The 12665-nt window shown below is 36.0% G+C and overlaps 1 protein-coding gene across 14 annotated transcripts in view; it reads right to left on the bottom strand.

The window, feature by feature from the left end:
- The window catches only part of CAMK2D (calcium/calmodulin dependent protein kinase II delta), a 318884-nt gene that overhangs the window by 71148 nt on the left and 235071 nt on the right, over positions 1 to 12665 (bottom strand). For all 14 annotated transcript variants that reach the window (XM_006162795.3, XM_006162800.3, XM_006162799.3 and 11 more), the window contains exon 7: positions 5778 to 5880. In XM_006162795.3, coding sequence (XP_006162857.1) covers positions 5778 to 5880 — 103 coding nt within the window. The remainder of the gene's footprint in view (positions 1 to 5777; positions 5881 to 12665) is intronic.

Genomic DNA, 12665 nt, shown 5'->3' with positions numbered 1-12665 from the left:
GAAAAAAGCACAAATAAAAATTTATGCAAAAAACCTCATTACAAGGATATGTAATCAGAAATTCCTCCAACGACAAATCACTAATAAAGTACACTGCCAAGTGCCCTAAAAATGAACCTTTTTTTCCATTTCTGTGGCATATTTATGTATATTAAATATAAAAAATAGACTAAAAGTTATGAAAATAAGTATACAGAGACATGGTTACTTCTCTGGAAAGAATTGTATTAGAAAATGGGTCAAAGAATTTTGGATTTAGTGTTTTTTTCTTTTTTCCATTTTTCCCTGCTTTGTTTCAGAGAAAGTGGGATAAACAATGAGAACAGACTCCAAAAAACAACTTCATGTTATACTTTTAAGCTTTAAATGAACTATTGCAAATCCACCTCTACCTCAAGCATTACTTGAAAGAAATGTTTCATTGATGGTTGTGAGGTGAAAAGAACCACTGAGGAGCAGTGGAGGTCCCACTGCCTGAGGTCCGAGGATCACCTGAGGAGGGATGAGGAGTTCGTCAATGCCAAAGTCAGGATTCGCATAACTTTTACAAAGCATCCCTGTGCTTCCGGTTTACCATGTCTGCCCTCTCCATCCCCACTGTCTTTCTTTCATTCCTCCCAAGTGGAGAAACAGAGAATCCGATAAGAAACCGTTGCCAAAAGTCCTGATTAAATCCGATGTCCTCAGCTTGCCCTTAACAGATCTATTGTCACCTAGTCCTCCTTCATTTGTCAAACAGGATTTTGTTCTCCTGAGCATTTGACCTGCCTAATCTCTTTGACGTCTCTTGAAAACGGACTTTTTCATTCTTACCTGTTATGCTATTTTTTTCTGTTCCTTGATCCTCATTTTTTTTTCCCCTACACCTTTCCTCTAACAGAGGGTGGCTTTGAATTGTTTCTATTTTAGAGCTCTTAGCTGCCTAAGGTTCTCAGCGATCCTTTATCAAGTATTCTTTTATTTATAATCTGTACTATCCTATCTAAAATTAGTGAACTTTAATGTATGTCTTAAATAATTTAGAATATATAGCTAGGAGCAGGAAATATTATCAATACTTTCCCTAAGGAATACAGGGAAGTAAGTCTTTTGGTGAGTAAGAGATAAAAAGATAGTTCTAAATGTAAATTACTACAAATCTCTTCTGGAGACTAAAATGCTGAGAGAATACCATCATGCTCATTCTTACTCAGTATGCCCATCATTTGAGCAGGGAGTGAGAGTCTTACCCCTGAGAATGTTGAAGTGTACATCTAATGCATAGAAATCAACAATGTGACCTCATGAATACAGAAATGCTATGTGTAGGGGGGAAGAGAAAGCCTTCTTGGGTGGGAGATTGAACTCATAAGAATCTAGGATTCTCATGACGATATTTGCTACAACCAGGAAATGACTGACAGTTTGCCTTCTTTAAAGTTAGCATGTCTCGTATTCTGAAAAAACAATAGGAATATCAAAACAGATAAAATAAAGAGGAAACAGAGTTGCTTAATGTTGTAAATATATCCATTGCTTCATATTTTCATTTAAAAATACCCTTAATATTTGGGAAAAATATAGACATAGCAACAAAGCAGAGTAATTCTACCATGAAGCAAGACTGGGGTAATTATCTTCTTCTTCTTCTTTTTTATTTTCCACACATATCAAAATGCTGAAAATGTGTCACACATAGAATTTCTAGATCCACAGGAGAAACAGGTTGTACCTGAATATTTCTCTCTAGCAGATTTCCTGGCCATCTTACCAAGTGCAGCGACGTGGGATATTACTTCAGCGATTTTTGACTAGTATTCAAATAAATCAGGACTTGGAAGTGAGAAGTGAAGATGAGGGAAAGCAAAATATTTAAACTTGAAAATGAAAATAAAAAAGACAAATACTCTGCAATAGTTTGTATTATATTGTTTTGTGTGTAAAATTAACATATTTCTTATTTGTAGTAGACCTCACATATTTATTAAAATACAATTATATAAAAGCTTATAGCGTTAGTTCTGGAATTACATATAATGAAGAAAGAGCACTATTTTTCTTACTTAAATTACAGACATTCCCTCCCTAGATATCGCTATTATATTTTAAAAGATAAAATTAGTCAGTATGTGAGACTCATATGGCAGATAATGAATAAATATCAAAACAGATTATTTACCTTAAAACACACCTTTACCCCTAATACCTAAAATATATCTGGCAGTATACCCTCCTCCCCCACCTCCCAAATTGCAGTATACCAAATCTCCATTTTACTCAGGTTACAATGAAGATAACTTAAACTTGAGAAAAGAAAAAGAAAAAAAAAAAGAAGAAATGTATATTCTCTTAGGTTTAGAAACTATATTTTTCTATATTCTTAAAATGTTTGATTTCCTTAAAACTTAAGATATTCTTTTCAAAGTAAAAGTTATTACTCTAACAGGTACCTTAACAAGATCTTAACTATTTCTAGCACCATAGGGATGAAAAAGTGGAAATTTCACTTTTAATCATTGTTTCGCTGGAACCAGTTTGCCTTTAGATATGAATTCTCATAATCTGAAAATTTATATTTGGATGTTACTACTTTTACCAATATTCAGTCTTACCCGCTAAACAACTTTCATCAAATAGGCAAATAACTGTGACACTGTGTTTTGCCCCGGGATATTTTTGAAACCTTACCAAATATCTTTTATAGCCCAGTTAGGTTTCTATGGACTATTTCACTTAGCCTCATAACAGCGCCGTAAAGGAGTGTTTATTGACCACATTTACTAAGTGACCTCACGGAGTTAAGGCGACTGTCATACAACTGTGAAGAACCAGATTCAGGATATAAATTCAGGTATTCTGAGTCAAAAAATAGATTTTTTTCCCCCACTACACGCATTCCTGCCCTTTTGTACTTTATGGGATCAAATAGAAGAAATAAAACAGCCCTCAGAAAAACTGGAGAGAGTTCAAGAGCTGGATTCCAATACTTGTTGCCACCAGGCCAGGTTGCTGTTGTTAACTTTGAGCCTCCGCTCTGATAACAGTGTTCTGTCTTGTTCCTGAATATTCAGTCCACTCTTTGTACCCAGTTCTGCCATTACCTTCCTAGTCCTAAGTCTTGAGCTTGGTACCGTGTCTGGAACCTCAAGTCTCTAGTGAAGTGGGGTCCTGCTTTGCTCTAGACAGGTCTAGGGACCTATCTTTGAACCCAGTACCTGGGACTTCCATTTCTTCTCCACGCATTCCCTTGGAGTTCTGAGCACCTGTCTCCACTGTGTGTTACCTACAATCTGCTCGCCTCTGTATACTCTCTAGTGCTAGCTATCATATGCGTAATTTGAATGACGGCATTAGCCTGAGTCCTTGTTTTCAGGTTAAATATCCTCTACCTACAACTGAAATCATTTTTATATAACATAAATCCAATCATAGCCCTCTCCACTAAAATTCCTCTTACCAGATCCCCAAGCCCTCTAAGATAAAACACAAACCTTTCTTAAGGACACAAGATCCTTCCCCACCTCATTAACGACCATTATACCCATTCCAGTATAAGTATACATATTTATACTTTAGCTCTATCAAACTGCTTATTTCTAAACTATTCGATAGTTTCATGCCTCTGAGCTTTTGCATATTCTGATCCCTGTGTCTGAATACCTTTATCTCCTTGCAGGTCAGTGGGCAAACTCCTATTCCTCACTTAGGCAACCACGGGTGTTAGTATAATTACTGAAACTTACCCCAGAAGTAGAATTCTGCCCCCCACCTCTAGTGTTCCTAGAGCACCTCATGTATGCTTATGTTAAGGTATGGCCATCCTACATGGTAAACAGCTACTGACTTGGGAAACTCAGCACCTTGAGGGTCAGACCCTCCTATTTATTTATTTTTTTTTCTTGGAGAGGTTTTTGATATAGGGCTTGTGCGCTCACCAAAAAGACAGAGAGACAGAGAGACAGAAAGCAAGAAATCATCCCCTGGGGGATGGCCATGTGGCAATCCCTTCGCCTCCATTCTCCTCTCGGGATCTTGGGCATGCACACACATATGCCTGGCATGAGTTTATGCCACCAGGTCCAGAACTGGAAATGTGGTCGGCTACATGGGAGTCCAGTGATATAGCCATTATGCCAACTGCTGGCCCCTAGACCCTCCTGTTTAATTTATATCTCTCTGGTAATTTGCTCTGCCCATCTCTGTGATGGCTCCGCTACTTCCTGTCAAACCCCTAACTCTTGTTATTATATATCCTTTTTCTCTGTAAACCGTACTCTTTTTTTCATAGAGATACACCTGATCTCCAATTTATATTTAGAATTCTAGGTTCTTTCTCCTTTTTTAAAAAATAATTATTTTATTTTAAATAATTATTTAACTTTATTTATTTATTTTAATTTGACCAGAGAGGGGCAGAGTGAGCGAGAGGAAAAGAAAGTGAGAAACAAAGCTGCCAGGTTTGGGACTTAAACCTCAGTTAGTCATGTGGGAGTTCAGCACCCTTAACCACATGCCACCTGCTGGTCCCAGTCCTTCCTTCTATTAGTTTGCCGTTAACTTAACTAGAGTACGCCTATTCAGATAGCAAACTATGACAAACCAAGTCAAGTTTGGAGGTACTAAATTGATCAGGGGGGTCGGCAGAAGGGTAAGGAGATACCTAATGTAAAAGGTGGAATGAAACTTAGAAGGGATTTCAGACACGGGTAACGGTCAGGTCTACTGAAATAGGACAGGCAGCAGAAAACAAGGTCCTGAATTAGCCGGCCAGTAAAGGAGATGGGGGAAGGCTGCCATGCCATCTACTCTCACTAATGAGCTTGGGGCAGATTACAGAAACGGGAACTGCGGGAACTACCTGTGCATTTAGGCGATGTGTGCACTGGGGACATAGAGGAGCATTTGCACAGAAAACAAAATCACTAAGCACTTTTTGATCCTCTTTCTGTTTGTTGCTGTTCAGAGGAAATAAAATCAGAATTGAAGGGCATTTTAAAATGCCTCTCACCTCAACATTTGGAAGTCAGAAAAGAAAGAAGAATGAGCCTTGGGGAGAGGTGATATTTTAGAACTCTGCATGAAAAAAATTTAATAGTGGGAAATGGTAGAGAGGGAAGTATAATGAAATGAACAGGTAAAATAATTTATTGAGGATAAATATTGAAAGAATCCAGAAGCCTAGTTAGAAATATTATCATTTAAATTGATTTAGAATTAATCTTTTCCTCATTGTAAAGAAACAGAAATTTCATCATACATAAATTTTAAAATATTAGAATTTTAGATGGAAAATTGACACACTGAAGAAAGAAAATAATTAAGATGAAACACCTGCATAGATGCTTTCTAATATTTAAAAAAATATTTAATTCACTAAATGCAAAATATATAAATATTTTTTATTTCTGGGGTACCTACAATTTACGTAGCAGTTTTAAGCATCTGGTGAAGTCATAGGTAAACAATCAACTTTCTTTTAGATAAAAATGGTACTCTGAATATTGTAGTCTTCCTATTAAAACTTATTACAGGATCTATTTTTTCACCCATTCTTTAAGAAGAAAAAGTATATGTATTCTACTTGCCATGAATATGTTTCCTTACCTTATTTCTAAATGATATACCCTTTAATGTCAGTAAAAAATTAAGTGCTTGTATAGGTCCAAAATCTTCAAATTAGTCATGGCATTGTGAGGATGAACATTATCATTTTACTTTGGCTAGACTGTGGAGTTAGGAGCCACAAGTCATGAACCAGAAAATACGAGCAGCCCAAAGGAGAAAGAGGTCCTACTTACCAAACCATGCCTGCTGGTCTCCTTGAACTTCTATGGCCAAGCCAAAGTCTGCCAGTTTCACAGCTGCTCCCTTGGATTTGCTAGCTAAAAGCAAATTCTCAGGCTTTGTTTAGGAAGGAAAAAAGAGACTGACGTGAGAAACCATTTTAAGTGACTATTTAAAACTAACATTTTTCCAGATTAGGTTAAAAAAAATAGTCATGCATTGTCGTTCTCCTGGAGACTGCCATTCCTAAATCACAGGGAAAATATGGTTAGAAAATGATAAAAAAAATTATCATGTGTGTAGGCTTCAGGCAGATACATAAATGTACCAGAGAGAAACTGGATGGAAGAGAGAATACACTTGGGGGCAGATCAGATGAATGACAGCACCCTTCATGACCTGCTCACATGTGTCCAAGGACTATTCGAGGTCCAGACTTGGCCATGGACATTTACTCTGAAGCCGAACAGAGCACAGATATTTTCGGCAGAAGGAAACTTGGCAAAATTATAACGAGAGTTGGACCAATCTACAGACATTTGGCAAATGAAATGGTGCAAATTAAATCCTAGCTGACTTCAAGAATTTGGACCCGAATGTAGTGATTTTGATTCCTCAGTGTTTCCAAACAATTTCTGTACAGATTTTGGAGACTCCCTCTGAATTATGTATTTAAATTGCTGACTTTAAGAATCTGTTTATTCTTAAAGGCAGAAAGCATATACTACTATTTGCCAAATGTTATAGTTAGCTTTTTTCCTTTATCAGCCAGTATTGTAAAACATAATTTACATTTCTTCAAAGTGTGATTCAAAGCATTACGTATATATCTATTTTCCCATCTCAGAATACCATGAGAAAGACACATTTTTATTTTCTTGGGTATTTATCATTATTCAAGGATTGATAACTCAGGCTTGGAATCAGGGTGTGTCTCTACCACTGTTTCCCAATCAGCGTGTCGAGAAATATTAGTACTTCGAAAATAAGTACCAGGGCAAAGTCTTCAATTTTCTTGAACCCCCTTTGTGAGTTTGAAAATTTGAAGGGAGAACATGGTCAGGAAAAGGAGGCTGATTTAGATATACAGCAAAGTTTATACAGCCCCAGCTATTTCAATTAGTAAATGACTGGACTGGCGTAAATATATTTGAGAGAAAGGTTCAAAGTCTTCCTATGTTAGGAAAAGAACCAGTGAATTAGAGTTGTATCTCAGACCGAAAAAATTGGGAAACAATGGATTCTACAAGTGTCAAAACAACTGTCTGAAAAAACTTCAGTCAATCAAATAGATTTTGTATATAGGTTGACAAGTATATGTCATATTTTTTCATCAAATTGGTTCTTTATCTTAATGAAGTAGTCAATTCTGTTAGTTGTTTTGACCTTGTGTAAACACAGCCTAAACCAGTAATTAACTGATTAATTAAGCCAGCCATGCAAATTAGCAAAGACCCATAATCAGAATGGGAAGAAATTAGATTAAGTCTACAAGAAATCAGTGTGGGCAAGTAAGTTTTAATCATGTACCAGACTTCTTCAGGCTACTGCTGCTCACTGCCATCAGATTCGTCACTATCATGACAATTGTTGTAAATGTGAGGAAACTTGTACAACTTTTTAAAGGTCTGACAGGGTGTTTGTATTACCTCAACACTAAATATATAATTTAATTTGGAGTATGGGGATGAAGATGACTCAAGATTATGAAAGATCTCCATGCTGAAATAACTTTTAGTAAAACTAAACATCTGAAATTATTTGGAACTCTGGCTATCTATCAATATACTGTAGTATCAATAATGTGAATTGATTCACATTTGACACTTTATTTTCACAACTAAAATCTGTAGCCTACTACATTCATGCACTTTGTAATTTAAGTAATTTCCAACTATTAATTTATGGAATGACTAAATTTTGACTGGAAAAACCATGTCAAACTGTGATAGTTGATTCTATTTCTTAGTGACCTTCACATTCAAATGCATCGAGATGCCAGAGATCTCTGCTAATATGCATCTGTCCTAATCTGTCAACAATAAACTCATTCAAGAAGAGAGTTCCAAACACTTTAGAAATCACAGTCATTTAAGGACTTTTAAGTCAATTGGTATTAAAATTTGCTCAGCAAATGCCAGTGTCATTAGCGAATAAACTTTGAAAAAATGTAATGTGCTTTTTACTCATCACTAAATTGAAAGGCTCTGGGCAGTGCTGTGTGCATTTTGCCCTTAGACACCAAGTATCTGCCCGTTCAGAAGAAATGGAATGCCTTAGGGTTTTATCATGCATGACCTCTGAATGACTGGGGCAAATATTCATAACTACAGATGACCTAGAGGACCTCACTGTAGGGCCTTGTGAGTCATCCAGGAAAATAATAAATGCATCTGGATCAGTGTTTCACCTTATACCCATGAAGACTGTTCAGCTGCAGTTATGTACAGGAAAAGGCAGGGCTATTTTAAGTGACTGTATATATTTAAAAATTAAAAGCACTGAAATGACTTCACATTTATTTATGTCTTCTAAGCAAACCTAAAAACAGAATTGTAGACTGCAAACTGAAAAATTAGGATGTTTACTGACTTTATTAAAGGGTTATTTTCTTTTTAATGTTTTATCACAAGTTGCTTTAAATGGCCAGCTCCAATGAAACATTAAGAATATCATACAAGTTTGATTTCTGTGAAACTCTTTGGAACATATCTGTTTGAATAATCCTGTTATCATGTTGTATGTGAGAGGCTTAATCACCAAGAGTTTCTGTAGCAAAATTTTAACCAGGACAGGTGTATTTATTCTGATTTTTTTTGAATAATGACTGTTCATATAGCTCCAACTTAAAACATTGTGCTAGGAAAATTTATTGGTAGGTATATCAATTCAAATTATAAATGGTAAAGAAAGGAATATAACTTGTAGTTATATCCCACCAAAGCTGAAAGAGTAGAGAATCTCTCAGCTAAATCAGTGGTTGCTTCCTGAGAAAGGATCACCCCTACACATTTATGTGCTATGATTCCACTATAATTTTCCAAGACAAGTAAGTCGAGTGAGATCAGAAACACAGGTCTAACACAGCTACAGATGACGATGGGGCATAGCCTTATGAGAAACAGGCAACATGATAGTCTAGAAAGGATCTGGGTCATGTCCTAGCCATAGCTGTTATGAAATATGTGACTTGGGCAACTCACAGACCTTTTGAGCTAATTAATTAGTTCCTTCATCTTTCAAATGAATAAGATTAAATTATATCCTTTAAGACTCCAGGGAAGCTCTGTCCTCGGTAGGGACAACATACACATTAGCGATTAGCTATTACACTGCAGAGTAGCTGGCCATTTCAATGTGCAGAGTCTTCAATATCTGCAATAAGTAGAATATTTAATATCTGCAATAAATGTTCATAACTTGAGAGATTCTGTATTCTTAACTTAAATGCAGTCTAGTTTGTTAGTCTTCATCTATTATCTCTAAATTCTCACAGCACAATCGATTTTTAGTTGGTTTTTAAATAGATGCCACTGACATTCTCACACATAGGGTCCTTCCCCACCCCATTGCTTCCTAATGATACAGGATTTTCCATGACATCTGGTCTCAGTGTCAACAACCATTTATAGCATATCAGCTGTAATGAGCAGCAACTGTTTGCAAGTTTTCTTCTGTTTTTCCATATGGACACAATGACAGCTTCTTTCATTGTGATTCAAGTTTTTCTTTAAACTGTTCAAATATCTGTAAGTCGTTGAGATCATTTTTAGAACTGGGAAAGACTTGGGAGATAAAATAATTCAGAGTTCTCCATTTTTAAATGAGAGAGGGACCTCCAAAGAGACAAAGCCAGGACCTGGAGCCAGATTTCCTAATTTCTTTCTTTTAAAGATACGACACTGAGGAAACCCCTCTGATAGCAGGGGATAAAAGAAAAAAGAAAAAAGCAGTCCCTTTTCCAAAGATAATCCATCCAATAGACTTTTTAAAGAAGAATTTGAAGCACTCAAACATATTTACTACCCAGATCAAAATAAAACTAGGGGAAAACTTGTAAAAAAAGACATGGTTTTAATATTGCTTCTCTAATTTTAATGTGATTTTTATTAAGTGACTGATTCAGTGAAGGCAATGATCTTCTGTAACATGGATTTATTTGTGCACACATGTAATACCTAGCTGATAAGACTCAATCATTAGCCATATATATGTGAAATCATATGTTTTTAATGCTATTTTTTTCTTTTAGACTTACAGAAAAACAAATGACTAATTTTATTATTGCACACTATTTGACTCTTATATCTCCCCTCCCCAAATATTATTTCTTATGGAGTTAAAATTGCCTTTGAACATTTATTTCCTCTATTGGAAAATCCCAATATTTCAACAGGAAGTTAATTATTCTCTGCTTCAGTGTGTTTTCAGTCACTTTCCTTTGCCAAAGAGGGTGTGACCAAAGCTTGCAGAAATAAACTAAGTGAGGTTTTGCATGAACTGAATCGCTTGGATGTAAAGCTCACTTGTTTTATGTACACGGTGCCCGTGCTTTTAGCTTTTATTTTGATACGAGCAGTATCCCTGAATTCATGGGCTTAGTACAGGGAGTTTGTAGCTGATGCATGCGCTTTAAGTTTGCAATTAGAAAGCACCATTCCTATTGTCACTCATGTGAGTAAATTCAAAAGAATCACTCTGTGTTCTATTTCTGTTTCTTGACTTACTTCTCTGTTATCAGCACACACTATCGTGGACTGAAAGCACCAAGGTGTAGCTTCAGTGGGACTGTGCCAATTACCCACCGTTTCTCTACTGCTTAACACACATTAGACACCAATAGAGAACACCAGAATGATGAAATGATTTACTGCATTTAGCATGTACACAGTTTGTTTCTAAAATACCTAGACAAGTGTTACATGCAAATGATATGTTCTTTCAACTTTTATTTAGACATGGTTCTGAGAAAAGTGGAATATTTGCGATTTTACAATTATTGAAAACATAGAATTACTAATTTGATATATCTACTAGCTCTGGTTACTACCCATGGGTCTTCTATCCAGGTCCAAAACTTCTCATTCCATCACCCCCTTAAAAAATAATTTCCTTCATCTATGGTCGTACATTTAATTTATTCCTACGGAACAATCTTTTAAAAATCCTAAAATATCTCCAGAATTATTCTCTTTATTGATGTTATCTATCTATCTCATACTCATCCACCCATATGTGCATCCATCTATCTAATGATTTTTCTATTAAATTATGATTTTCTTCAGGAGGAAGTCTAAAAGTCTAAAAGTCACAGGGTGTTGCCTTGTTGCTAAAAGATTCAGCTGTATGTGTGAAGCCACCTATCCTGACTGCTGTTCATGAAGGGGTTCCGTAACCATTTCTGATATATTTCAATAGAAGAAATCTTACTACTTCATGTGTAATATAATGTTTGAAAAAGCAAAGCAATATAACCTTCTGCTATAACTTACTCTATCAGCTGATTGACAGAAACTGTCTTCTCCAGACTCTTATATTAGAAGATACATCCGACCTGATAATTTATTTCTTGTGATGTCAAGAAAAGTCACCTCTTACTGCAACCTCTCTTGACCTATTATTTTTCTGGATTTTTCAGTAGTACTTGCCTGATGTACTTGTTCCTTTCTAGAAGGAATATCACCAATATATTTTGCATATACTTTAAAATGATCTTTAATTTAATGACCTATAACAGTCTATAAACAGAGTCTGTTTCTCTTGTGCTCTGTAATATACGCTCACAGCTAACACATGGTCTTAGTGGCTGCTAAGGAAATCTTTCATAAATGTTTTTCCTCCCTTTTTATTAGTCATTCATTTCTTTCTTTTTGAGAGGTTTTAGCTATAGGGCACGTGCACTTGCTGTAGAGACAGAGATAGGGACAAAAAGTGAGAACTCACCCCCCAGGGGGGATGGTTCATGCTGCAATCCCTTCTCTTCCATTCTCCTCTTGGGATTTTGAGCATGCATGCACACACATCTGGCCTGAGTTTCAACCTGCTGGGTTTGGGACTCGAACCTCAGTCGACCACATAGGAGTCCAGCTCCTTATCCACTATATCACTTGCTGGCCCCTTTTATACCTGTACTTTATTTAGCATTTCACAAAATATCAACAATGTGTTACAACAATTTGTTCCTTACAATTTTTAAGCACTGCACATGGATGGCCTCGATGTAGCCTAAATTACATTTATTCTTCTCTGTGTCTCATTTTCCAAAGGCTGATGCCACCTTACTGATTTGCTAAATAATATTTTTCTACTTCATAAACCAGTCAATTGTCAAATTATCTTATTACTGCACATTGTATCTGAAGTGTACATTATTTTATTTCTAATGAAACAAAAGATCCATAGGCATGATTATTTTAACCTTTTAATTCACTAAATTTAGAACCATTTTCTAAAATAATTCTTAGTGCTGCTAGCAAAATTATTTTCACATCATTGTCTTGACCTATTCTCTTGTCTCTGAAAGGTTTTCACTTTGTCTGAGTTGAGGAGAGGTAATAATTAAGTATGTAGACTTGGAACTAAATTGCTTGGGCATAAATCATATCTTACTAGGTGAGTGACCTTGAATAAGTTCTTGAATATGTGGTTAAATTCTCCCTTATGTAATATGGGATGCTTAGTGTACTTCTCACAAAATTGTTCTGAAGATTCACTTAAGAGTGCAGTGTACATGGCAATTGTTCAAGAAAAGGCAATTATCACTTTTATTATCCTGTTCCTAAACTCTAGTACTGTGTTAGTGTCTCCACTGCTAGATCTCCCTAATACTACCTGGAGCTACCGTGACTGCCCTACCACCTTAGTCAAAAGGCTGTGGTCCATGTATCCACTGGGTACTCCTT

This window comes from Tupaia chinensis, unplaced genomic scaffold, assembly GCF_000334495.1.
Source record: "Tupaia chinensis unplaced genomic scaffold, TupChi_1.0 Scaffold140548_1, whole genome shotgun sequence".
NCBI classification, from domain to species: domain Eukaryota; kingdom Metazoa; phylum Chordata; class Mammalia; order Scandentia; family Tupaiidae; genus Tupaia; species Tupaia belangeri.
The sequence above is the reverse complement of the archived record's forward strand: the minus strand, read 5'-3'. Positions and strand labels throughout refer to the sequence as shown.